At 47.9% G+C, this 26,693-nt stretch overlaps 1 protein-coding gene across 2 annotated transcripts in view; it reads right to left on the bottom strand.

The window, feature by feature from the left end:
- The window catches only part of SND1 (staphylococcal nuclease and tudor domain containing 1), a 2,092,018-nt gene that overhangs the window by 869,059 nt on the left and 1,196,266 nt on the right, over window positions 1–26,693 (bottom strand). For both annotated transcript variants that reach the window (XM_078677758.1, XM_078677762.1), the window contains exon 16: window positions 19,101–19,210. In XM_078677758.1, the coding sequence (XP_078533884.1) occupies window positions 19,101–19,210 (110 nt within the window). The remainder of the gene's footprint in view (window positions 1–19,100; window positions 19,211–26,693) is intronic.

The raw sequence follows: 26,693 nt of genomic DNA, 5'->3' as shown, positions 1-26,693 counted from the left end.
GCGAAAAGATCCAGATCGGGGAGACCCCATCTTTGGAAGATCCGATCCAGCGCTGGCTGATGCAGTTCCCATTCGTGAGTGCTGTTCTTGGATCTGCTCAGTGAATCTGCTAGCACATTGGCTACTCCTGGAACATGCACCGCTGACAAGTTGATGTCGTGATCCAGAGCCCAATTCCAGATCTCTTGAGCCTGTTGAGACAATCGGGCTGATCTTGTGCCCCCCTGCTTGTTCAGGTAATGCATGCTCGTAGTGTTGTCTGTTCGAATTAACACTGTCGAGCCTTCTAGAACTGCCTGAAAAGATTTTAAGGCGAGGAAAATGGCTCTTAATTCCAACAGATTGATGTGCCATTTCTTTTGACGAGTGTCCCATTTGCCACTGATTGTCATCCCTTGAAGGTGAGCGCCCCAACCTTCTAGCGAGGCATCCGTGGTCACTATGAATCTGGGGACTTCTGCGAGGAAATCACAACCCACTTGCAGGTGGTGTTTCTGACTCCACCATAGTATCGTGTTCTTCATTCGAGGTGTTAAGGTGATGATATCCTCGAAGGAACCTGATACTTGCACCCATTGTTGACTGAGATCTTCCTGCAATGGTCTCATCCTCAGACGACAGTTTGGAGTGAGATGGATGCACGATGATATCATCCCTATGAAAGATTTGAATTTCCGAACAGAAACGCACTCTTTTCTGAGAAGTGTGGACGCCATCTTTCGGATCTTCTCCTGTCTTTCGCTTGAGATGAAGACCTGAGCGAGCTTGGAATCCAGCGTTGCGCCTAGGAAAGACTTCCTTTGCGATGGTATCAGATCTGATTTGTCGAAGTTCACTGAAAACCCCAGGCTTTGAAGTAGGCAAAGACATTTCTGGACATGTTCGCTTGCTGTGTCGTAGGAATTGGCCTTGATAAGGCAATCGTCCAGATACGGGTATATCTGAATACCCTGCAATCGTAAGTGGGCCGCTACAGGTGCCAGCATCTTTGTGAAGACCCTCGGGGCTGAACGTAGGCCAAAGGGGAGCACCTTGAATTGGAAATCCCTGCCAGCCACTCTGAACCTGAGGAACTTTCTGTGTCTGGGGAAGATAGGTACGTGGAAGTAGGCATCCTGAAGGTCGAGTGTTGCCAAGTGGTCGCCTTCTGCCAAAAACTGGAGGATCTCTTGGAGAGTTAACATTCTGAACGTCAATTTTTTGATGTATTTGTTGAGGGCACGCAAATCTAGGATTGGACGCCATTCCCCTGATTTTTTGCGTATCAAGAAAAAAACGAGAGTAGAAGCCTGTTCCTCTCTGGTGTTGAGGTACTCTCTCGATTGCCCCCTTCCGAATCATTGTATTGATTTGAAGGAATATCTCTTTGAGATGTGCTGGGGGTGGCCCTTTTGGGGGTGAATTTGGAGGGGTCTTTACAAATTCCAATATGTGTCCCTTGGACACTACATCCAGCACCCATTTGTCTGTAGTAATCTTTGACCATTTTGAGCAATGTAGGGATATTCTTCCTCCAATTCGTGTTTGGCTGGGACACAGTGGCGGCAGGAAGTGATTCTCACTTTTTGTTGGCGTTGTCTCTGCCTCGATATGTGGTCTTCCCTCGGGGCTGTGAATAAGTATTTCGTCTTTGGCCATAAGCTTGTTGTTTATATGGCTGGTACCTCTGGTTGTTTTGGTTGTTTGTATAGGAACGTTGTTGGTAATATCCTCCTCTATTGGAGAAGCTTCCTCTTCCTCTAGCGCCACGAAAGGAAGATTTGCGATACTGCAGAGTACCCAGTGATCGTGCAGTTTCTGTATCCTTTTTGATGGCTTGCAAAGCCTCATCCACATGCGAGCAGAAGAGGTACTCGCCATCATAAGCCATGTTTAACACCTTGGCTTGCACCTCCTGCCTAAAGGATGTAGATTTCAACCATCCTTCTCTTCGAAGGACTGCGGCTTCTGCCAACTGTCTGAATCCTGTTGCTGCTACATCCACTGCAGCATCAATGATCTCCGATGAAGCACACTCTCCTTCTTGCAGGATTTTAATAGCCTCAGACCGGTCTGGTTCAGGCAGTTTCTTAATGTAAGGCGATATGTCCGACCACATTTGCCTGTCATACCTGCCAAGAATTGCCATAGAATTAGCAACCCTCACTGTGGTTGCTGCAATCGTTGATACCTTTTTTCCAATGGTATCGAGTCGTCTTCCGTCTCTGTCCGTTGGTGTGGAGATTTGAGACGACGGGTTCTTTGCTCTCTTTTGAGCTGCCTGTGCAATGACTGACTCCGTCTTGGCCTGTCCAATCAGGCAAGCAGGTGAAGAAGATGGTGCTCTGTACTTTTTATCTACTCGAGGTAAAGCTGCAGGTAAAGAATTTGGTGTGGCCATGATCTTTAGACCTTCTTTCCAAATAAAGTCTATGATAGGAATAGACCAACTTTGCCTCTGAGACAAACTCTTAAAGTCGTACAGGAAACATTCGTCCTGTTTAGTCTCCATGGTAATGAGAAATCTCTTGGCTGCATTGTCCATAATTCTGTGGAAATTCGCAATATCCACCGGTGGTGAGTCAGCCTTTGGTAGTTCATCTGGAGAAGGAGAGTCAGCCTGATAATCTTCATACTCCGACGAATCCGATTCATCTAATTCACCTTCTTCCTGAGCTTCCCCCTCAGTATTATCATCTCCGGTTGGTTATAGGGCACCGGTATGGATGGAGTATGCCCCGTTTCTTCTGATATATTAGGCATTGAATTCGGGGCCACTCTAGGCTGTGGGGAAGAGATTTGTGAATCGGCCGACTCTGAGGGCGGGAAACGGCGATAGTAATCGTTCAACATGGACATTAAATTTCTAAATAGCTCCATAGGCATTTGCATCCCTGGTGGTGGTGCAGTATCCAACCTGGGCGGTTGTGTCACTTGCTCCTCTTCTTCCTGATCCTTTACTAGTATCAGCAAGTCAGATGGACTCTTGGCTGCTGGAAATAATTCATCACCAGAGCCCTCATCCTCGGAATCCAAGAGCCTGTCTGGCATTGTTAGTGGCGACATACATGCAGACTGGGTTGGGCGCTTTTGTAGTAGTGCCGCAGTGGTGGCTGGAGATGGCAACGATATCACGTTGCTTGCTGCTGACCAGACCTGGATATCAGTGCAAGATGATAGTTTTGGTGTCATTGGATTCTCTTGAGCCACTGGGAAGTCTTGTGGCGTTGACTTTGTTGAGAGAGATGAACTCGCCGCCGTTGATTGCGTCGTCGACAACTGTGGCTGGTGAGACTTCGTCGACGAGACGTTTTTCGTCTATTTTCTTCGTCGACGGGGCCGTCGACGGGGCCGTCGACGGAACCATCTTCTTCGACGACGAGGCCGTCGTCGACGGGGTCTTTTCTGTCGACATCTGGATGGTCGACGGGGTCTTCCTCGTCGACGATGGGATGGTCGACGGCCGGGTCGTCGACGGTGACGTCGTCGACGGTAAGGACTTCTTCGTCGACAGTAAAGTCGTCGTCGACGGAAAGGTTTTCGTCGACGCCGATGAGTGTTTCGTCGACGGAGGCTCGTCGACGGTTGGAGAAACTTTCTTCGTCGACGAGATGGGACGAACTTGGACATGCACAAAAGTTGGTGAGGACGCTGAGGACATCACCAAAAAGGTTTTAGGTGAGGAGAAAGTCATGGTAGTAGTCACTGTAGTGGCTATCTGACAGGAAACCGGCAGAGAAGTTGCTGCCTTGGTTACAGGCCTCTGAGGTGACAATAAAGACACAGTCTTTTTTGCTACAGGTGGCTTCACGGATTTTTCAGAGGTTTTCTTCACTTTTGAGGTAGAAGGCTCATCAGCGTCAAGGGTGTGCTGGGCCTGTTTCGCCACCTTCGCCTTAGGGGTAGTCACTTTACCCTCAGCCATTCTTTTTCTAGATCCCATAGAAGACATAGAGGCCAAACTTCCTACCTCAGAGAGTGGCAAGTCCTTATCCTTATTCCGCTGTATCCACAGTAGCAGGCAACCCTCTCTGTCCCTGAGGGTTTTTGTGGGAAAAGTGCGACAAATCTTGCACTCCTTAGCCTGATGATCAGGATACAAGCAGTATATGCATAGAGTATGCGGGTCCTCCTTGAACAGTCTTGCCTTGCCACAAGATTCACAGGCCCTGAAAAGGGACTTAGATGTAGACATGTTTGAAAGTGAGAACTTTCAAGTGTAGAGAAAAAAACTGAGCAGAGCTCAGAGAGACTCCCTATCACACGACGTGCGGTAAAAAATCTGACAGCCTGGGTCTCTGGGGAGAATACCTTGGTGGGAGCTGTGGCCTGATTGGCTGCAGTTTGGTCTAACATAATGAGTTTGATGGTCACTAATGTGGAAGTTTTTCATTGGTAGCTGAGGCTACTTTACTTCCTGGTTTATTATAACTGTTATTTGCTATGTACAAATGGCATATTACTGCTTTTTTATATACCGTGGGACTCCTACTCCGACGACGGGGAATGATTCAGGCATGTGAATCTATGAAAGACACCCCTAATACTGGAGAATGGCGGATCTAGGGCTGCTTTGTTGCTGAGGGTGGGGGTTGATTGTTAGAGGAGGAAGTAGAGGAGGAGGAGGCTTGGCGTCCCTTTGTTTACCTCTGTACGATCTATACAAAGGGTTCTGCTGCTGCTGGCCTTGTTTATAGAAACGAAAAGTGGATCTACCAAATCCCCTAAACTTCCTAGTGGCAGAACCTCTAGCCTGAAGGCCCAAAGATCTTGCCGTTGCCCGGCTATATTTGAACCTCTCCATGGCTGCATCCGCTTTTTCCCCAAAAAGGCCTGTTCCGTCAAATGGCAAGTCCATTAAAGTAGATTGGCCATCTGCCGAAAAATCAGAAGATTTCAGCCATGCGGCCCTTCTGGTGGCAACGGTAGAGCCCATAATCCTGGCAACAGAGTCCGCCGTGTCCATGCCACTCTGAATTACCAGTAAGGGCTAAAGAACGGTGATGGATCAAACCCAGATCTTTTGACTGGGTGTGAGTGTTTGATTGGTTCAGATGCTCCGTCCATCACCACCCCCTTTTGTACCGCTTTGGCCGCCATAAGTGTGGCAGGGTATGCTCAGACGTGAGTCCCTTGCTCACTTTGCCACTGGATTCAAGCAAGCCGGGCTGAAGACGGCTGGAATGCCAGAAACCGGTCCTCGGAAGCTTGTTTCCGGTCCAGGGAAGGCATGGCTTGGCAGTTCAGGCTGGACTGTTCCCATGAGGCACAGGGTCAGACTGATTTGCATATAGCCATGTCTGAACTGGGGTGGCAGAGTGGGCTAAAGAACGGTGATGGATCAAACCCAGATCTTTTGACTGGGTGTGAGTGTTTGATTGGTTCAGATGCTCCGTCCATCACCACCCCCTTTTGTACCACTCTGAATTACCAAGCGGGCTGCAGCCTAAGTATCAGAGACTACCTCATTGAAGTTCTTTCTATCATCCTCTGGAAGCTTAGATGACAACTGTTTCACAGAGTCCATCAATGCATGAACATATCTCCCTAGCAGGCAAGTAGCATTGGTAGATTTTAGAGCCATGCTACCCGAGGAGAAGATCTTTTTTGCAGACTGGTCCAATTTTTTAGAGTCCTTATCTGCCGGCACCTGAGGAAATGAACCTGCAGACCTGTTGGAACAAGCGGCCTGCACAACCAGACTCTCCGGAGAAGGATGTGAAGAGAGAAACTCAGGGTCACCAGGTGCCACCCTGTAACGTCTAGCCACCGACCTGGAAACCGCAGGAGCAGTCAAAGGTCTCTTCCAGACCTCTATTATTGGCTCAGTCAAAGCCTCAGTGAATGGAAGCGTAGGCTCTATAATAGATGAAGGCGAGTGTAAAACCTCCATGAGGATGTTTGGCTTGTACTCAACAGTAGGTAAAGTCAGATTGAGCAGATCCGCAGCCTTCCTAATCACAACATGGTAGGGTGCCACGTCCTTAGATGGTGCATCAGAAACTGATGGCAAACCCCACTCAGGAGAGAGTTCCAGGCCACTAGCACTATGCAGGTCCTAAAAACAGTCCCCTTGATCCAGAAGTTCTCCTTCCTCTACTTCAGAATCTTCATACCCCTTTTCCTCCAAGAGGCGCTGAGCCCTGCGACTCGACCACTCCCTGCGAACCGAAGTCGACGGATCCGGTAAAGACTCCGATGGAGCCGGAACCGGCGTCAAACGAGGAGCCGGGGCAACTGAAGGACGAGACTCACGAACTGGCGTGGCACCTCGATCCAACTCACGAGGCCGTTCCGGAGCTAGCAAAGCCGAATGCGGAGTCGACGACCTCGGCGGCGCCGTACTGAGCCAAGGAGTAAAAGGCGCCGGCATGAACGGCATAAAAGGAGCCGGAGCGTAAGCCTGAGGGACGCCCAAGTTATAAGACAACGGACCCATGGGACCAGCCGGTGCACCAGTGGGGTACATTGCCCTCGCATAAACGCCAAACATAGCATTAAGGAAATGCGAGGGGTCCTGTCCAGGACCAGGAAAGGGAGGGTACGAACCCATCGGCCGCTCCGAAGGAGGCTGCTCCGGCATCGGTTCATCCTGGCCCTCTTGATTCTCAGGGACTTCCACCGAAGTCGGAGCCCGAGGAACCTCCTCATCTCCTTCATGCTCCGAAGAATGGTGCGACTCCGGATCCAGTTCTTGCTCCGGAACCGGGGAACCTCCAAGAGACTGCAAAGGAGAAGGAGACACGAAGTCTTTATGATGTTTTCGAGACTTCCTCTTCGAATCCGAAGACTCTTTGCCAGAGTGATGTCTAGAGCTATGCTTCCTCCTCTTGTGCTTCTTCTTCGTGGAGCCCGAAGCATGACCCGAAGCCGACCTGGATCCGGACCTTGACCTCTCTCTGGACCTCGATCTCGAAGCCGATCTCGACCTCGACTTCGATTGCGACTTCTGTCTCGTCCTCGAACGTCTGGACGTCGACCTCGAAGACCTTCCAGCCTCTCTTCCCTTCACCTTTGCAAGTAGAAGCTTACCCTCCCGCTCTCGTAAAGCCTTAGGGTTCATCTTGAAGCAGGATCGACAGTTTTTAAGATCATGGTCCGATCCAAGACACCACAAACAATAGTCTTGCGGATCGGTAATTGACATCATTCGGGCACACGATCCGCACTGCTTGAACCCAGTCTTCCTCGACGACATCCTCAGCGAAGAAGAAACACTCAACAGAGAAACAGTAACACAAAATAGTAACAAGTTACTATCTGAATCACAGAAGAGCCCAGAAACCGTTAGCGTCGACGACGCGGAAAAAAGGGAACGGACGTCATCACGCCGACATGGGTCTTATAAGGAGTCGGTGACGTCAGACGGAGTCGCGCGCGATGCCGTGCTCCTATGACGTCGTCCACGCCGGCGTGCTACAAAGAATTTTCCGAACGTTGTTGGCGCAAGGGGGATATTCTCAAGGTGAGGAATCCACAAGGCAGATGTGCCTATCAGAAAGAGGGTCCACGACCCCACCCAACCCTATTTGTTGCAGTACCACATGGTGGTGGTGTTGTCTGTGAACACCTGCACTACACTTCCCCGGACAGAGGAAAGGAATGCCTTCAGTGCAAGCCGGATCGCCCGCAGCTCCAGAAGGTTGATATGGAGCCAGGACTCCGCTGGAAACCTCTGATCTCCCTCTCTCCTATGTGGCCCCCCCCACCCATCCCAGGAGGAACGCATCTGTCACAACTACATGCTCCGGTTGGGGAAGGGAGAGAGATCTGCCGCTGACCCAATCGCGGTTCGTGAGCAACCACTGCAACTGGCTCGCAGTGCCCTCCGAGATCAGGACGTGGTCGGACAGGTTGCCCGGATACTGTGCCCACTGAAACTTCAGGTCCCACTGCAGAGCCCGCATCCGCCAACTGGCGTGATGCACCAGAAGGATGCAGGAGGCCATCAGCCCCAAGAGTCGCAGCGTCAACCTGACCGAGACTCCGGATAAAGGCTGAAAGATTGGAATCAGAGCCTGAATATCCTGCAACCGCTGTTTGGGGGGATAAACCCAAACGTCCAGAACCGCTCCGATGAAAAGTAGCTTCTGAGAGGGGCACAGGTGTGCCTTCTGCACGTTGATGGAGAACCTCAGTGAGTGCAGGAGATCGGCAGTAGTCTGGAGGTGGGAGACGACTGTTTGGGGCGAGCCCGCCTTCAACAACCAATCGTCAAAATAAGGGAAGACCGGAGGAGGAGCTACGCTACGAATCAAGATGGCCGCATAAGCTCCCGGCTCCGTCGACCTCCGCCAACAGCTCGATTATCCTGTCTTTCATCCTGTCTGCACACCTGATTTTCTTGTCTATGAAGGTCTACTGCTTCCAGAGGTGCAATCCCGAGATTTCTACCTTATCGGCTGACGAAGATACGCCGTGTTTCTATTCTCGGCCTAACATCGTGTTGAAGCCGGGGCCTCGATTTCTAGACTACCCAAGTCGGAGTTGAACAACATCGGCCGTGAGACCTGGACTGAGCCCGGTCTCCCGAAGAGTGCCTGAATTGTTGATTTTTCTGACGGTCCTTTGAACGATCCACACCCGGGACACGCCAGCGTGCCACGCCGGCTGCTGTGGTGGAGGCCCGGAGCCCTTTCTGCCCCGTGGGGGTCGACGGGCTGGGTCCTCCCTGACGGCGAAGGTGTGTTCTATAAGACGAGGAGCGCCCATTATTTGTGATCAGATTTACGAGGCCTGTGACTCCGGAGCAGCTGGCCTCCGGGGTCCGAACCCGGCTCTGTCGCCTACTGAGAGGAGATGGAGCGGACGGAGGGCACGCCATCACTACGGGCCGTTGTGGCCGCCATTGGGGCGCTCCATTCGCACACAGTCGCTGTGTTCCGGACACTGATGGTGAAAGTAGACGGTATCCTGGCACCTGAGGACAACGCCTCGTTTGGTCTCCAGCTGGAGATGGTACCAGCGATGCATGGCATCTCAGAGGTCGGGGTCCCTGTGCATCGCCCGGACTTTATGATTCTCGACGGTCCCCTATTGCCGGCTAGCCAGCCCGTGCTTCTCACTAGTGTCTTTTGCCTGACCCTGCTGCCACCCATCACTTCTTTGGACAAACTTCCATGTGGCCACGAGTTACTTGCTGATGGTTTCGGATGCTCGCTGTTCTTGGACATCTTTCCTAGTTCGAGCCATGTACTTTTATCCTGTTTTCGATCCTCTTATGCTGCAAAGAACTTTTATGGACGCTCTGCCTTTTCCATCAAAATGGCGGCTCGAGTGGCAAGGACTCTTGGGACGGACCGTACTGGCCAGGGCTGAACTTTATCGCTGGGTTCCGATATAATAGCTTTTCTTAATACCGGGGTTGTGCCTATATTGTGATGGGAATTGGGTGGCTGTTATTTATCCTACAGTGACTGGTTTGTATAATTGCTGAATATTGGTTTTATTGTGTCTCCAGGTGGTTGCTGTTGGCGGTGGGCATGGGAGTCCGGGAGTGTGTCTGCTTTCTCCTCCTCCGCTTTCTCTTTTCTTTCCCTCTCCTTTGGGGCAGTTCCTGGGCGACAGGCACGCTGTTAGTGGGGTAGGCCGTAGCCATTACAGTGGTGTAGGGTGGCGGGTGTTGGGGGGGGTTTGTTATTTTAGTTTGTTTTGTTCTATGGTCCCTTTCTTCTTTTTACGTCTGTCTCTGGGAGGGTTCTTTACCTCTTTAGTAGGGTTGGCTGTCTTTCTTTCCCTTTTTCCTTTCTTATAAGGCTTCTACACTCAACTATGCCTTTAGGTTACTGGGGGGCGAGTTTTCAGAATGGTGCTCTGCTTTATTGTTTGCTGTCGTATTGTTTTTGCTCTAGGTCCGCCTCGGCGACTGTATTGTTTTGACAACTGTGTGGTTCATCAACTGATTCTGTTTGCTCTGCGGGGTACGTCCCCCCCTTACCTCTTCTTATTTTATTATGTGGTGTGACGCCATTGCTCCTGCAGCCGTTCCTACTCTACATAACTTTTAAAAAAAACGAAAACCTCATATATCCTTATGCTTTGCAGTGCGCACTCACACATGACTTATCTATGATATTGCTTTTTTCGGTTGTGTTCTTGTTTCTACATCCTGATTCATTTGATACGCTTGCGGCCGGCCCCTGTGGTTGTGGGCCTGCGCATGTAATACTTTGCAAGTGTCAATAAAGGTTTAAAAAAATAAATAAATAAATAAATAAATAAATAAATAAAAAAAAATAAGGGAAGACTGAGACCCCTGATCTGCGCAGATGAGCTGCGACTACCGCCATCACTTTCGTGAACACCCGTGAGGTGCTGGTAAGACCAAAGGGGTGCACAGTAAACTTCTAGTGCTCGTGGCCTACTTTGAACCGCAGGTAACGCCGGCAGGACGAGGATGTGGAAATACGCGTCCTGCACGTCCAATGCTACCATCCAGTCTTCTGGGTCGAGGGCAGCTAGGACCTGAGCCAAAGTCAGCATCTTGAACTTCTCCTTCCGGAGGAAGCCGTTGACGTTCCGTAGGTCCAAGATAGGGTGTAGGCCTCCTTTACCTTCCTTGGCTACCAGAAAGTAGTGGGGATAGAAACCAAGTCCTACTTCTGGCCCAGGAACGCGCTCGATGGCACCCTTGGCCAAGAGGGCCGTAACTTCCTCCTGCAGAAGTTGCAAGTGATCCCTGACATGTGGTGGTACTGCGGTGGCATGGCTGGAGGGGTCGACTCTAAGGGGAGTGAGTAGCCCTTTCGAACGATTTGCAGCACCCACCTGCCCGACGTGATGGTACGCCAGTGGGGGAGGTGATGGCGGACCCTGCCCCCCACTGGCAAAGAATAGGCCTAAAATGCCGGACTAGGAAGGCTTAGAGGCAGATGCTGCAGGGGCGCGTGTGGACATGTCCCTGCCGGTGTCCCCTGGTACCACCACGGCGGTAACCACGTCCGTGACCACGTTGAGCCTGGTTCTGCGGCCTGTGGCTGGCTGGACGTTCGGGGGCACCCCTTCCTTGGCCATGAAAGGCGCAAAAAGCTGAAGTTTGCTGGCGTTGGCCTAGGCCCAAGGACTTGGCCGTAGCCCTGGAGTCCTTGAAACGCTCCAGCACACTGTCCGCCTTGTCGCCAAAGAGGCAACGGCCATCAAAGGGCATGCCCATGAGGGTGGCCTGGACATCCCCCGAAAAGTTGGCGGACCTCAGCCAGGCTTGGTGGCGAACCGCCACTGTCGTTGCAATCGCCCTACCCAGCGAGTCCGTGGTGTCGAGTCCACATCGTATTGAGTAGCGTGCTGCATCCCGCCCTTCCACCAGTGCTTGGGTGAGCTTTGCCCGGGCCTCCTCCGGGCACTGTGGCAGCACCTCTGCAACCGTATCCCACAAAGAGTCGGTGTAACGGCCCAAAAGGCAGGCGGTGTTAACAGACCGCAGCCCCAAACTCAAGGAGGAGAACAGTTTCTTCCCAAACTGATCGTACCTTTTGGATTCCCGATCCAGAGGAGCGGTCGGGAATGCGGTTTGGGACGTAGAGGCCTGAATGACCAGGCTCTCGGGGGTGGGGTGAACGGACAGGAAGCTAGGGTCGCCCGGAGCCGGGCGGTGTCGTCGGGCCACGTTCCGATCAACAGGAAGGCCTGTGGAGGGCTTGGACCAGGTGCCCAGCAGATCAGTGAGGGCCTCGTTAAACGGCAGTAGAGGCTCTGAGAAGCTTGCCTGCAGTTTAAGCACCTCAGTGAGGAGGTTAGTCCTCATGGCCGCGACAGGGAGCTCAAGAGCCAAGGCCTTGGCCGCCCTAGTCAACACCACGCTGTAAGCAGCCCCCTCCTCTGTAGCCACGGAGTGAGGAGAGACGAATCCAGTGTCGGGCGAAGTGTACAAACCACTGGCCTCCCCTAGCTCGCCTGCCCAGTCCTGGCTCAACTGGCACTGTAGTGCCAGAGGGTCCTCAGACCCCTCCCAGTCGTCCTCGTCTTCAATCTCCTAATAGTCAGGAAAAAAATGATGAAGCTGGGTCGTAGGTGAATTGCCCACCAATCGACACCGGAGACGGCGCTGGTCCGACACCGGACCCGGACCGGGGCGGAGACTGGGGATGGCGTCATCCGGAGACGGCACCAGGAGCGACACCCTCGGGGTCTGCGCCAGCGGCGGAGTCGTAAGGTCGACTGGCGACGACCCGGATCCAGGCCTGGATCCTATGGGGCCCTGCGGCGTCGGGACCAGAGTCGACGTTGGCACCGGGGGCGAAGCACCCGACGGCGCCCGGGCCGAAGCACCCGACTGTGTCGGGGCCGCCGGCCCGCTAGGGGTCCCAGACGGACCCGCAGGGCTCGAAGGCACCTCGACGGGGTCTGACGGAGGGAAGTGAGTTCTCATGGCCACGAGGAAGTCACGCATCTCCTCCGGCGTCGCGTGCAGCTCAGGGACCACCGGGTGTGGAGCTGGACGCGGCGCTTGCGGCTCCAGCGAAGCCGCGTGGGCGGTGTCGCCTGAACCCACGGCCGCATTGCGCGAGCGTCGTGGGGAGTCAGAAGAGCGAGGACGCCTCTACGACTTCCTTTTCTAATGCCTCCACTTACCTGAGGACTTGGAGCCAGATGAGTGGTGTTGACTCGTCGAGGGGCGATGACCGCGGCTCCGCGACCGGTTCCTCGACTTCCCCCTCGACCGGTACCTCGAACGGTGCGGAGCAGACTGCCCGAGCAACTCACGGGACCGCTGCCGTCTAGCCTTCGAGGTCAAGGCCCGGCAGTCAGGGCACGACTTGTCATCATTGTCGGCCCCCACACAGTAAAGGCACCGAAGGTGGGGGTCGGTCACCGACATCAAGCGGTTATAGTCCTCGCAAGGTTTGAAACCAGGCATCCCTATCGGCACCCCGAGTCAAGGGTCAAAAAAGTTAGTCAAAAAATGACTAAGTACTGCTCTTCCCGGATCTGCGCTTGCTGGCGCGAAAAAAAGAACAGAACAGAACTGACATCAGCGCGCGAGGGCGCAGTCTAAGTACTCGGGCGCCGTCTAAGTACTCAGATGACGTCATCCCGGCCATCTCGACGCCGACGACAGACGCGGAGCCGCAGACGACGCCTAGCGACGCGCAGGGGTACTGCTGACGAAAACTTTCCGGATCCAGTCTGACGCCTGGGGATATTCTAAGGTAAGGAATCTAACACTAACCTGTTTCTTTCAGATATTAGAGTACAGAGGTTACTAATCAGCAATTGGTTCTTACGCAAAAATGTATTTCTCCTTAAGAACGTGGATTGTGTATGTAGTAGTACAATCTATCCAGTGTACGCATATGCATTAAGATGTGGCAGTCTGAAACCGTGACACCTAATAAGGCAACAAATATTGAACTACTTGTGAACGACTATGGCCTTGAACTAGTGTTCTACAAGCAAAAACCTGAACATAGTACAAACTGAAGTTTGATCAACATATTCTACTTATATTCTATAATATTCTTACTCTTTTGCAGAAGAACGGATTGATGGGAAGATTATGAAGATCATTAAGACTATTACTTTATTATAACTGTAAAGGACTAAAAACAAAGATTTGTTTGAATCAGCAAAGAGCAGTGTGTTTTGATGGCGCACGGCACCAACTATTAACTTACTAAGTCACAGTGAGCCCTGCTGCGTGAGACCACGCCGTCACAATGTAGTCAAAGTAGGAAAATTGAGGCCTATTGACACTGCATGGCACCTCATACACTTAGGGCTGGAAAACCAATGGTGCCCGCTTACATAAAGACCAGAGGAGCCATCCCAACAAATCTAGAAAACAGAAACCTCCAAACCTGCAGCAAAGTGCAGGGTTATGTAAGAGTACAGCCTAGTGATAAAGTGATAAGAATATTACAGTCCGATGCTCTCACGTTATTTACAAAGCAAATACGATAATAGCCATAGTAACATCATTGTGCAAAACAAAGAAGGCCAAAGCTACCTGGCTGCTGTGATCATCTGACTGTTAGCAATATCTTAACAAATACTAGGGATGTCATACCAGGGACCCAGGGCAATAAGTCACTCAAACAATCACTGTAGATACTAGAAATTCGTTTAATGTAATTACATAGCAGGGTGCAAGGAAGGTAATGACAGACAAGTTCATCCTTCATTCAAGACACTTAGGTCTGATCAATGGGGCTCGGCAGTGGGAGGCAGGCTGTCACTTCCACAACCACAGGGGTCACAAAGTCTGTGGACCTATCCCACAGTGCATGAAGACCATCAACATCACTCTGAATTAACACACTGAATTACTAATGAATGGCGAAGGGAAAGTAAACTCGCCTAATGGAACACTAAATGTAGCACTGAAGTGATTTGTTAATAAGCATACCCCCAACACTGCAACTCGGAGCTGTGACAACATTATGAATTTCTATCTACCGATACTATTGAGGAGCAGCTACTATTGGTTCAGCAAGTGCATGGCAGGCTACAGATAGTCGTGCTTGCACTTTAAGATGCTTGCCATTATCAGTCTGAAAAATGTTGCAAATATTACCCGTTTTTATTACCTTAACATGCAGGGGTCACTGAAAATAAACCTATAAGCTATGGCAAACCAAAGTCCTTACTAAAGTAACTAGGTTGATGATGCCTAGGCTGGAATGGGAGAAATGATTAACCTACTTGTTCCATCACTGCAGTTAGACTCACCATCGCTTCCAATCTTGGACGAGCCAATCTGTTAGCAGCCCCCGATTGTGGCTCTTCTACAATGGCACTTGAGAACTTTTCCACAAGCGAGGTCTGTTGTGAAACTTTTGTTCAACCTCCTTAAACACTGGATAAGTCACCAACAGAGCATCCCAAACAACCATCGCAACCTGGATAGAACACTGATCACTTGGTGAAGGCCTATGCTTAAAGCATACCAATGCCCTCAACATAAAGCACAACCTACCAAAAATGCTCTCTCAATCTAGACGCTGCAAATGTCTTCCACTTCTTTCAAGAGAACGTTTATATACCTAAACCAAGAGATTTTTCATATTGGTCAAGTTCTAGGCAGTCCATTATGATGGCTGTAGTAAAATGTGTACAGTAAAACACACAAGATGATGGACGGAATGTTGCACAATGGCAAAACATTCAGCCCCAGTCACAGATCTGGGTTTAATCCATCGTTATTTTGCTCACCAAGCCACCACAGTTCAGACATGGCCATATGCAAATCAGTCTTGACCCTGTGCCTCATGGGAACAGTGCAGCCCGAACTGCCAAGCCACGTCTTCCCTGGACCAGAATCAAGCATCCTAGGACCGGTTTCTGGCTATCAGCCGTCTTCAGCCAGGATAGCTTGACTCCAGTGGCTTAGTGAGCACGGGACCCACTTCTGGTTTATCTGGACCGGAATCAAGCATACCTGTGTGCCTTGTCTAGACCAGATACTAGGTTATTTAATGCCACTGAGATGGATGTGATCTTCAATATACATTAGGTAGAGTTTTTTTGTGGCTTATGTAAGATTAGGTTGATCGCGGGACTGCTAGGAGTCTGCAAAGAATTCTATTTTCTTGTCTGATCGGTTTACTCTTTGTTGTACCCCAGATTAGTGCCCCATATAATTCAACTGGGAGACATTTGCTTCGGTACAATTTTAATTTTTCTATGATTGATCAATAAAATAAGAATGAAACCCATGTAAAGAGTGCATCAGATGCTTGAGTATATTTTAAATTGTTTTATTTAGAGGGGGTCCCCGTAGCCCATCCTGTAAAAAATAGGATGCCCAGATAACAGTTTTTGTCTGTTCAATCTTTTGTCCTGATACAAAATGTGACCTAGCCTTCTTCCTCCACTTAATGCAGACCATGGTGTATGTTTTAGTCAAGTTCCGTTTTAATCTTCTGCCTCGTTTAAACTTGGCATCTTTGGCATGGTTTCCCCTGACTTTTTGCCTTTACCTCCTGTATTTTGTATGCTGTGCTGGATTTCGTTTTTACTGGCTTAGATGCTTTGGGTACTTTGCTACTGCTAATCAGTGTCAAAGTACAAGTGCTCCCGGTCTATATTGCTGTTACAATTGGTTCTCCCTGATTGGCATATTTGATTTACTGGTAAGTCCCTAGTAAAGTGCAATGAAGTGTGCCAGGGCCTGTAAATCAAATGCTACTAGTGGGCCTGCAGCACTGATTGTGCCACCCACATGAGTAGCCCTGAAAAGGTATCTCAGACCTGCCACTGCAGGGTCTGTGCAGAGTAATTAACTGCCATGTCGACTTGGTAAGTGCACCCACTTGCCAGGCCCTACCCTTCCCTTCCCTTTTCGTACATGTAAGGCACCCATATGGTAGGCCCAAGGTAAACCCCTGGGCAGGATGCTGTGTATGTGAAAGGTAGGACATGTACTGGTGTGTGTGTGTGTGTGTGTGTGACACGTCCTGATAGTGAAATGCTGCCAATTTCGTTTTTCACTATTGAAAGGCTATCTTGCCCCACAGGATAGAATGAGAATTGCTTTGTAACATCTTACAAGAATAACTTCCTCTTGGGACAAGACCGAGAAATAAAGTTTAGGCTCTCTGAACTCAGAATTTAATAAAATTTTTTAGAAAGTAGCTATTTTCTTGTTTAACCATGCAGTGTGCCTCTGCCTGTTTGTGTATTAACTGTCTGGTTTTGGAGTGACAGGGGGTGGGAATGAACTGTCTTCCAAAACAATGTGCAGTCCCCTGTATCTGCTGTCCTCACTAGGTTCTCCCGAGCCTGCTCCTGGAGTTCCTTTTTTCTGATAGAAAGAACCAACTTAGTTCCTTCTTGGTTCTTGTATGTGCCCCCAATTTTTCTGACATTTCTGTAGTGCTTTCCTTAGCTCCTTACTGGCTTTGGTACAATGTGTATCAAGCCAGCCATGAGTCTTAATGTTACCCTTTGGTCTTTGATTCGGGCAATCAGTTTATATGCTACTGCAATGTTCTGAAACGCTATTACAAGTCTTTTAAAATTCACTCCCTGTTCAGTATAGATATCAAAATCTTTGGGATTCTCCATAACTACGGATCCTAATAGCCTGTTTCCATTTATGCCTGCCCATTTTAAACTTACCCTGTTTAAATCCGCTAGTCTAATGGGCGTTGCTTGATTAGTTGATTAGTACCATTTGCCTTGTAGGAAGATAGGTTATGGGTAAGCTTGAGTACAGAGTGGTCACTATGTAATAAGGGTTCTATCTTAAGCGATTCAGCCAAACTGGGCTCGTTTACTGAGATAAGTATATGATCTATGATGGAACAGTGCGCATTTCCATGGAAAGTAGGTATCAAAACTCCATTTGGCTCCCAATTTTGTTCTAACAATTACATGTTTAAGCTATACAATAATTCACTTAAGGATTCCCCACACAGTTCATGGAGTTGGCTTGACAGTGTCACTACTGAAATGATTACCATTGTTAGTCGTGCCCTTTGGCCTCTTAACTGCAGATCTTTTAAAGTCATTAAGTAAGTCTCGATAGCATCAAGGTGTGCATGTATTGGGGATAGTTTCTGCTTTAATTGAGACTTAAAGCACTCTAAACAGTCGTCCAAGTTATAACCCCAGATAGCCTGGTCCCTGGCATTCCTATTCCAGTCTGATACGATTGATTAGTTCTTGCATGGTTCCTGGGTATCGGGCAAGTGATATTTTTTTCGACATTTTATGTGGTCTTTAGCTTCCTCCTGTAAGCTTGTTTCGGGTTGGTTCCTTAGCCTTTCTTTGCAGTTTCGGGCGAGTACTGAGGCTTTTATTATGGAAAGATCCTTTCGTAGACAGTACTCTGTGAGATTCAGCTGTATCAGTGTGCAGTACAGACAAGGTGGGCATGTCGTGTGCAGAGGACTCGAAATGAAACCTAAGGTTAGTTGGCACAGAGCCAAGATTTAATGTCAATCTTCTCTCTGAAAGTTCAATTTCTACCCTTACAGCCCTTTCCAGCAGCCGGTCAATGGTGGTGTGCTTAACGACAGGGCTTGGTAATCTCTTTTTAACCATTTTCCTCTCAAAGATAAGGGTCTCCCAGCATTGCATGTGCTGTTGTACAAAGTGAGATGTTTAATCAAATGCAACCCCCATTAAAGAGCTTGACGAGATACTTCTCTGCGTTGGGGAAAGCAAAAAAGGGTTCAGGCCAACACGCCGTTGTTGGAGGGGATGCCTTGGAGTTGTACCGTCACAAGTCTTACCGAACCAGCAGACACTGACACAGAAAAGCAGTGGTACGGACCTCTGGCAAACGTCCCAGTATAGCAGGTGATCAGAAGGCGTCCACCTACCTCCTACACCTGGTCCTGCTAGTGCTGCCACCTTCATCCACACAACGAATGAAGGAATGGTTGAACAAAGGAGCAGACAGGCAGTAACTGAAGCTGAAAAACGGAACCAGTGCAAATTATATACATTTGTGTTTCGCATTATGCATGTGCTTCCTTATTATACCACAGGACATGCTGTTCTGTGCTTTAATCGCTGAACTTTGAACACCCAAACCATAAGCCATTACTCGAGTGCCCCAACACTACACTTTACAACACCCAGTAAAATTAACCATGGCAGATTTAAAAAATGCTAATGAAGAAATACACTGTTCTGATCTCATTTTGAGAGTCAATCCACATAACTCAGTTTAAACAATTTTTTCTGTGGAATAAACTGTGGCCTGGGACTGCCGTAAAAACAGTGCATGGCAGTTATTACAGATAGTCTGATGCAGGCAACTATTCATTCAACACTCGTGAAAGACACAATACCCTACATTCGATGGGCCATAAGCTTACGGCAAGTCATGGCTCTCACAGCATCCTGTACTGGACAGGTATGGAGTAGACAGACATTCACATTTTATGGATACCAGTTTTCCCAGCAAATTGGGGTAACAGAAAATATTTTAGCAAGTTTATAAACTAAAGGTAGTGGGTACGTGAAGTACAGATGTAAGGAAAAAATGGTGATGTGTATATAGCCACAGGGTGCATCATATGAATTCTTTTGGGACATAAGAACAAATAAAGGAATTACACATTTCGGACCGCTAATCATAACATTCCGCACCACCACAGAATTTGGTGCCATAAAATCAGTTTCCAGACTGCAATTAACAGAGAGTAAAGTGGAATGTAAGGCGGTCCTACCTCTCGCTGCAGCACCAGTTCCTTAGTAAACAGCATGGCATCCTCGCTGAAGGGCTCACCCTCCTGGAGCCCACTGGGAATGTTTCGGGCCCCTCTGGGACACTCGATGCCTGAGGAATAAGAAAGGAGAGAAGATCTTGTATTATTGCTTTTCAAATGTACAAAGGAGCAGGGCGCAGAATCAGGCAGCTAAGTGGTGCTCCATCAGCGGTGCCAAAAAGACACTCGTCAACAGGCACCAAAGTGAAGTCAAGACCATAAAATGACAATTCATGTACCTGGTCTGGATAACCTGAAAGTGGGAGTATCCATGTGACTCAAGCGAGGGTTCGTTTGTCTAGCATCTAAACTAGGTTGAATATATAGTTTGCAACAAAGCAGAGCACAGAACCTACAGACTGCAAACGTAGAAAAAACATGCAGTATGCAATGCACACCACTAGCCAGAAATGTAGCTTTAACACAACATGAACACGCAGACAGCTGGACAGCAGCCTCTAGGGCTGAACAGACCCTACACCCTTCCCACCCTAACTGCTGTGCAATCTGGACTTCTTGAGTGAGCTCATTGGTATTGGAGACCATAACCAGCCGGTGATATACTTGGCCCTTGCCAAGCAGCAGACTGAGGGTATGGCATACAGTACAGGAGAACTAACACTTAAAGGACAAGTCAATAAAGTTACGACCCACCACACTTTACAAAGCCTTGCCTCACAATGTTTCTGCCCTGGCTGTGGCAATTCATTCAGGTGATCTGAGTAAATATTCAACAGCCTTGGTTTTATTTCACATGGCAGATCTCTGGCAGGAAGTGATGGGGACTATAGTCCACAAATCTTCTCCCTTAAAACCCCTCTGCTACCCCAAAAGAAAAGGACCCAACAATGCACTTCTATAATCGCCATGTGAAAAATATAACAATTTCATACAGGCACTCCAATCCAAAATTCTACCACTAAACACATACAACACTTCTTCACTCTCATTTTAAATTGATTTTCACGGTGTGTCTGCCACATGATCAGACCTCACCCCCTTTCCCGCAACGTGCCTCGAGGATTTGCTCTTAATCACACCAGCGTTACAATGCTACATGTTGTGAGCATGCAATGCACAAGTTAAAAAAAGACGAGTTCTCAACTGCACCCTACACAGAAACTATAGCATTCAAATGAATTGCACAGTCTAAAGCTAAAGTAACCAACTTATTAGGAGGCTGCAATTAACAGACCCGACTCAAAGCACACGAGGTAAAAAACACCAGCAAGAATGCCAAAATAGACCAATTCTGGTCAATTGCCCTCTGTGTTAAAACTACCCTTTCAGCCCATATATATGGTTTTTCTACATGTTATTACGTTTTTAAAAGATGGATGAAAATGTCCTGGTGCTGAGGGTTCAAACTGGAATGAAGACAAACTGTCAAGTCACTCGCCAAATACTTCCCTGCCGTCCTGTGTTTTCAGACCCACTCTCCAACGGTTTCATTGTCATTCCACGATGAAACCATATCCGTGGAGTTAAACTAACGTCGTTCAGTGTCAAAATATCTTCGTTTGTCCCCAGGATCGTGTCAGTAGAGCAGGTTCGCCCATCACTTTTTAATTTCTTTTGTGGAAAAAGATATACGGAACGTCAAAGCCGTTGCTTGGGCTCTGACGAACGGTTTTAAACTACAGCCCTGTCTGTCAACGGTTTTGCTTCAATCCTTTCAGACGCCACAGATATCAACCCCAGGCCGCCAACACGAGAAACCGAGGCATAGGCTTCCAAGATCACTATTTGTGCGCTCTGCTGAACTCAAATGCATCCTTCAAGCCACACGTCTGTACTCTGAGAGTCAACCACGACTCCAGGAATCCAATCTGAATCTAGCCCCCGCTTCTACTCTCCTGCCCAGAGCATCGAGACAACCAATGACCCTTCCAGCCCTTGCGATTCACAGGATTCAAGTTTGTTGCTAGGGTGTGTGGAGACATGTATAAACTCAAGGCATGGCCTGACCTCCACACACCAAATGTACAACTTCACCCAAACAAAGAATTGTAAAAAAAAATACACCAGATGGTAACAAACTGGACACAGATGATCACTTATAGGGTTCTCAATGTTCAGAAAGTGCATGAAAGAGGATAATTAAATCATACAGGTTCAGCTGTGACTACTTTACTGTGAAGCAGGTCGAAGCTGTGGAGTTAATGCATTCTAAAGGCACACAGAAAGAAGGTCATCAATAAAGGTTGAAGTGTCATGGATATTGGTGAGCAGGAGTTCATATGACCGACAAAATACCACAGAGCTTTGCACTGATGAGAAGAATGAATGAGTTAGCTTGGATTGCTAGGACACCGCTCAAGTTCTCTAGATGACTCAACAGGAGCAGTTAAACCCCCCCGCCCCAACCATGGAAACACAGTGAAGTGCATGGCACAAGCAAGTATTACAGGTTAGTACATGGTCACACGGTTCAGGTCAGCAGCCCCACACAAAAGTCACCTGTGACAACTCCCTCGTTTATCTTCAAACAGCCTTCATAAGGAAAATAGTGAGTTGGAATCACAGGCCATTCTGGAAAAGGCGGATGCCCATGGAGCAGGTCATTGAAGACCAAGTAATCAAGCTCCACAACTGACGACTAAAATGAAAAACTACAACATTTCCGAGAGAAAAACACAGATTCAGACCCCCCCCAAACCGAGGCAGTGGAAACTGTGTTTTTACTACCGCATGAAAAGTTAGAGCACGAGGAATGGCTGGGTAGACAGATATGCACAAGGATAATGTGGCAATCCAGACCTCAATATGTACATCACCTAGACAATGAGTTATGTTAAAAACTTGAACAGCAATCTAACCAGCAAATGATCAAGGGCTCTAAATGATCAAATGGGCAAACAACGGACCTTTTACAATCATTCTATAAACAAACATCTACTGTTGGAGTGCCCCACATCCAGAACAGCAGTGACAACTCTAGAGTGCAACACTCGTTCACAAGGTATATGGAAGTCGCCAAGACTTTAAGGCACTGCCAACAGGTATGGTATACAGTTAAGCACCCTTGGGGAATATCGCAATTCCAATAGAAAATTCATAGCTTAGTGGAACAACCAGCCCCGCTTGTTGATATAAGACATTACAGTGGCGCATGGTGGTCCTTAAACACTAAACCCTCTTCCACATGCATGGAAGCTGCAACTTTAAGCCAGCTAAAAAGATTTCAACTTGACAACTCTGATATGGAGGGAATGTTGATGGGCAACCAAAGATCATAAATCCAGAGGGACCATAAGATATTGCTACGTCTTTACTCTCAGGAGTTTGATCTAACATGCTGAAGGATTCATGTTATTTCAACATGACACACTACCAGAGACAACCAATCCGGGTATGGATTCATTTCAGGTGACACACAAAAGGATTAAAAAAGATCTTGGATGTCTCCTGCTCCCAGCACGGAGATCGTTGTAAAAGTGAAGCCTATTCTGAGGTTGCCATAGACTTCAACTGAACTAAGGAAGCAGGGTGACTCAAAAATCACTTAAATAATATGGCAGATATGAGCACATCAGTGCTTCAAGCAGGGTCCCCATGCTTCTTTACCTAAGTGGAAGAACGGTCTAGAAACACCCCAAAAAATGGCAACCAAATCCAGCCTAGACATCTAGGGGCAGATTTATGAAGGCCATGCGCCGCCGGTGCGTCACTTTATTTGACGCAACGGCGGCGCAAACAATGCGCCCTATTTACAACGTGACGCATCTAGGAGATGCGTCACGTTGTAAAGCCCTGCGCCATCAGGAGGCGTTCCGGCGCAGGGTGGGCGTTCCGGGGCAGGTGCGCCTCGCAAAAGTGGCTGAGTGAAATCTATAAGATTTCACTCAGTCACTTTCAGGACAATGCTGCGTCAAAAGCCTGCGCCTGCTTGAAGCAGGCGTAGGTCTTGACGCAGCATTGTGGAGATGGGGCACCCCCGAGCCTTGCTGGAGCTGCGTCGCGCTTGCGACACAGCTCCAGCAATGCGCCACCTTTTCGGCACAGATGCGTCACGCATCTGTGCCGTTTTTGCCCCATGGTGCGCCGCATTGTAAATGCGGCGCACCATGGGTGGCGCAGCAGCGGCGCAGGATGACTGGCGCATCCCTGGGGATGCGCCAGTCATCATAAATCTGCCCCCTAGTGGGAAGGTGGTGGTGGTTTAAGTCTAATCGAGGAGAGCAAGTGAGCATGTCCAGAACAGGGGATTTGTGTGAAACCCATTAGGATGGGTCTTTCCTGAAGGAAGTGATCACTCAAAATGAAACACCTCTATGAACAAGCATTGGCAAAGCCTATAGGTATGGCTTCAGTATGCCAATGCATGTAAACACAATCACAAATGCAGTTTACGTGTGCTGCATGCACAAATTATGTTTTTCAAATTAAAGCATGCCCTATTGGCTCTGCCAGTGCTTTGCGGAAAAAAATATTTGTTTTTGATGTAGAAAGTTTATAAGATGATATTGAATTAAATGTGACAAGAGAAAAAAAATGTTTAACTCATCTCCTGCTTCCACTCTGTGAAACCCAAGAATCCGCACAAGGGCAAATCAATCATTGGCAAATGTAATAAAATTTTACATGGTCTAAATAAAACACAAGTGTATCAGGATGTAAGTCTCCACACACTGCAAACATTGGTGGCTCAGCTTACGGTAAGTGTAAACATCACACATTCATACTCCTAAAACCTGGGGTTTGACCTGGGTGAGGGGCAGTCATCTGGGAGACTCAAGTTCAGTTGTGAGCAAAAGAAAACCAATGGCAAACTAAAAAGTTTCACGAATACTGAGTTGGTAGGTGAATATGGTAGCCTAGCCGCAAGAAGCGCCCTGCCCCAATTTTGAAAAAAAAGGATTAGACAAAGCATTATCTGGGCAAGTTGCATTTTCAGATAGTGTCCACATTTGTAATAAATTCAGCGTAATGCCTTCGGAAAAATGCTTCTCTGTTACTAGGGCTGCTTGGATTTAGGATCAGAACCTTGTCTACAACTTGAGTCCCTCTTTTTGATCACTTCCAAATGGCAGCATAAGTTTTATGACATGGAGTGGATATTAAGATACTGAACACTTAGTGTTTTCCCCAGAGCTGTGGCCTGCCCACCCACGTGCTTTCGCACAACACACGATTCTGCACCATAGCAGAAGACAGAATATCGAATGAAAAGCAACACAATCAAAGGCCGCCAAGGGCTGCACAGTAATCAAATTACACAATCTAATCCCAGTGCACCCCAGTGGTGGCTGGAAGCAAAGCGTTTGGAAGGAATGTTTAATGACAAAAGTGACTCCAAGATAGGAGGGAAAAGAGAAGGGGGAAAGAAAAAAGGGTTGGGAAACTGCAAGGACCTGGGAAAGGCTCATTAAATCAAGGTGATCACAATCATATATAAAAAAATTAAATCGCGTTTCAAACAAATGGCTTTGTCTCACTTGCATTTTTTCATTAAAATTCAAGGTATTCAAACTCCGCCAATGTGTTCATTTTTAAAGTGTGCACACTCATCATGTGGGGATAGGCTAAATATGAAATACGTTTATTCCTAAAACTCTGACTTTTTTAACGTTTGGTAAGGAGAGCTCATTCCAGGACTGATATGCTGCTTCCCAGGATCTACTTCCTCTTAAAGTGTACCAAAGGAAATTGTATAGTTAATAAAAAAGAAGAAAAGCAGACACAGCCAGCAGTTTTCCACAGAGATCCATGAGCCACTACAGAATTTCCAAGTTTCATACGAGTCATAGAACGACCCTGACAATGCTATTGTAACTGGCTGTCAGCTACCAATCACAATGTTATTAATGGGAACAGGGAGTGGTTAAGGAAAGGAGGCAGGATGTATTTTTTCCTAGCACGCAATTAAATTTTAATAACTTTAAGTGAACCGTACAAATATTTACAAGTATATTAGACGTGATGAAAGCACACATGAAGCACATTTTTTAAAATTCTGAAATGTGGTACAAATAACGATTTAATAGGAACAAAACGAATCAAACTTGGGGATGTACTAATAAAATATTTTCTTGAGGCTGTTTTCCGCAGATTATAGTTTGTGCGCTCCATCAGTACAACTATATTTGCATGCCAATTTAGTGCCCATTTCAGTGAAAATGTGCGGTCTATAAATGGCAGTGCGCTACCACATCTTGCTTTAATATATTTGCGGCAGTGTGCTGTAAAATGTACTACCAGTTACACACATCACCACTTTTCTGTTGAATATATTTGGTGCGCTTTCTTTGTCAAGTGGATGGATTGTTCACAATCCTTATGACTTCAGTAATCGAACATTAAAAGCAGCACCCCCCTATCTAAAAACTGTTCCAGCAGCACTGCATATACCAGTTACGAAATGTCATCGAGCTCAAACTCATGTTGATATACCAATCCTGTATCTATACAAGTCTCGAAGGGAGTAGTGTACCCTAATTTAAATAGCATTTACAGACAAATCCGAAAGAGGGGGCATTTTTGTGGCCCTTTTCCGAAGACTAGTTAGGGGCTCTGTAATAGAGCTCTAATGTTGGGGCACAGATGGTCTTTCGCTTAGGGGCACTCCAACTGGCAACATAAAAGACAGTGGTCTTCAAACTTTAATGCTTTTCATCTTGTAAAGCGCTCGGATACCCGCATGGGTCTACTTCGTGCTATATAAAACGTTTCAAATGAATGCAAAATAAAAGGAGTGGTTGCTTCCTATTAAAAAGTGATATGTCCAGCAGCACCCAGTGTGACTGACCACCGATGAACTCTTACACCACCCCCCAGGTGGGATGTTCGCTTCCAGAGGCACCAGGGAGCTCACAAAGTAAACTGGTATTGAGCACCAGAAGACAGTTTTTAAAAGAGCTCGGTTGTGCAGAATAAGAGGTGCGCCTTTTTGGTTACAAAAAGCAAGACGAAACCCAGCGATGGTTATGAATTGGAGTTTGTATTTTTACTGTCTTTCTGTGACTCCAGGCTAAACAAATCTAATGGACAGCAAAGGCCACTGTCCGCATTATCTGTTGAATGTGAATAGGTTTTCTTCTGAAACATTTATATCTGTATGTCTTGTATATCAATATGCTAAAATCCCACAGTACCTGAAAAAAGGTCATGGAGTGTGCGAAATAATGTTCACTTTAAGTTCCACGCAAGCTGCCTCTGAATTCTAGGGAGTGCATGCATACACGTCCACTGGGGGCTGGCGGGTCGGGGGCTCTCCTCATCCTCCAAGTGGGCATGGTTTGCAACAGATCCTGTTCTGGTAATTAAAGGTGGTAGGTCTAGCTCCGGTGCGACACTTGTCAGAGTCGTAGGTGAAACGTTATTGTGCCGTGTAGCCACCCATTTTCTCCTGATAGGAGGCCATCTACTGCAAACTGGCACTCTCTTGAGGTGGCATCGTAAGGTTTGCAGCCTACAGTGGCTTTCATGTCTACATCGGCCCTGGTTAGACACAAGGCACTGCTTCAACCAGCAAGTGTCAAGAGGCCCCCTGAAGGAGTGGCAGTTTTATATAGCACAAACTCGACCCAAAGGTAGTGGAGCGCTTTATATGTG

The sequence above is a fragment of the Lissotriton helveticus genome, chromosome 1_1 (assembly GCF_964261635.1).
Source record: "Lissotriton helveticus chromosome 1_1, aLisHel1.1, whole genome shotgun sequence".
NCBI lineage: Eukaryota > Metazoa > Chordata > Amphibia > Caudata > Salamandridae > Lissotriton > Lissotriton helveticus.
Note: the sequence above shows the minus strand (reverse complement) of the source record. Positions and strands in the feature narration are given on the sequence as shown.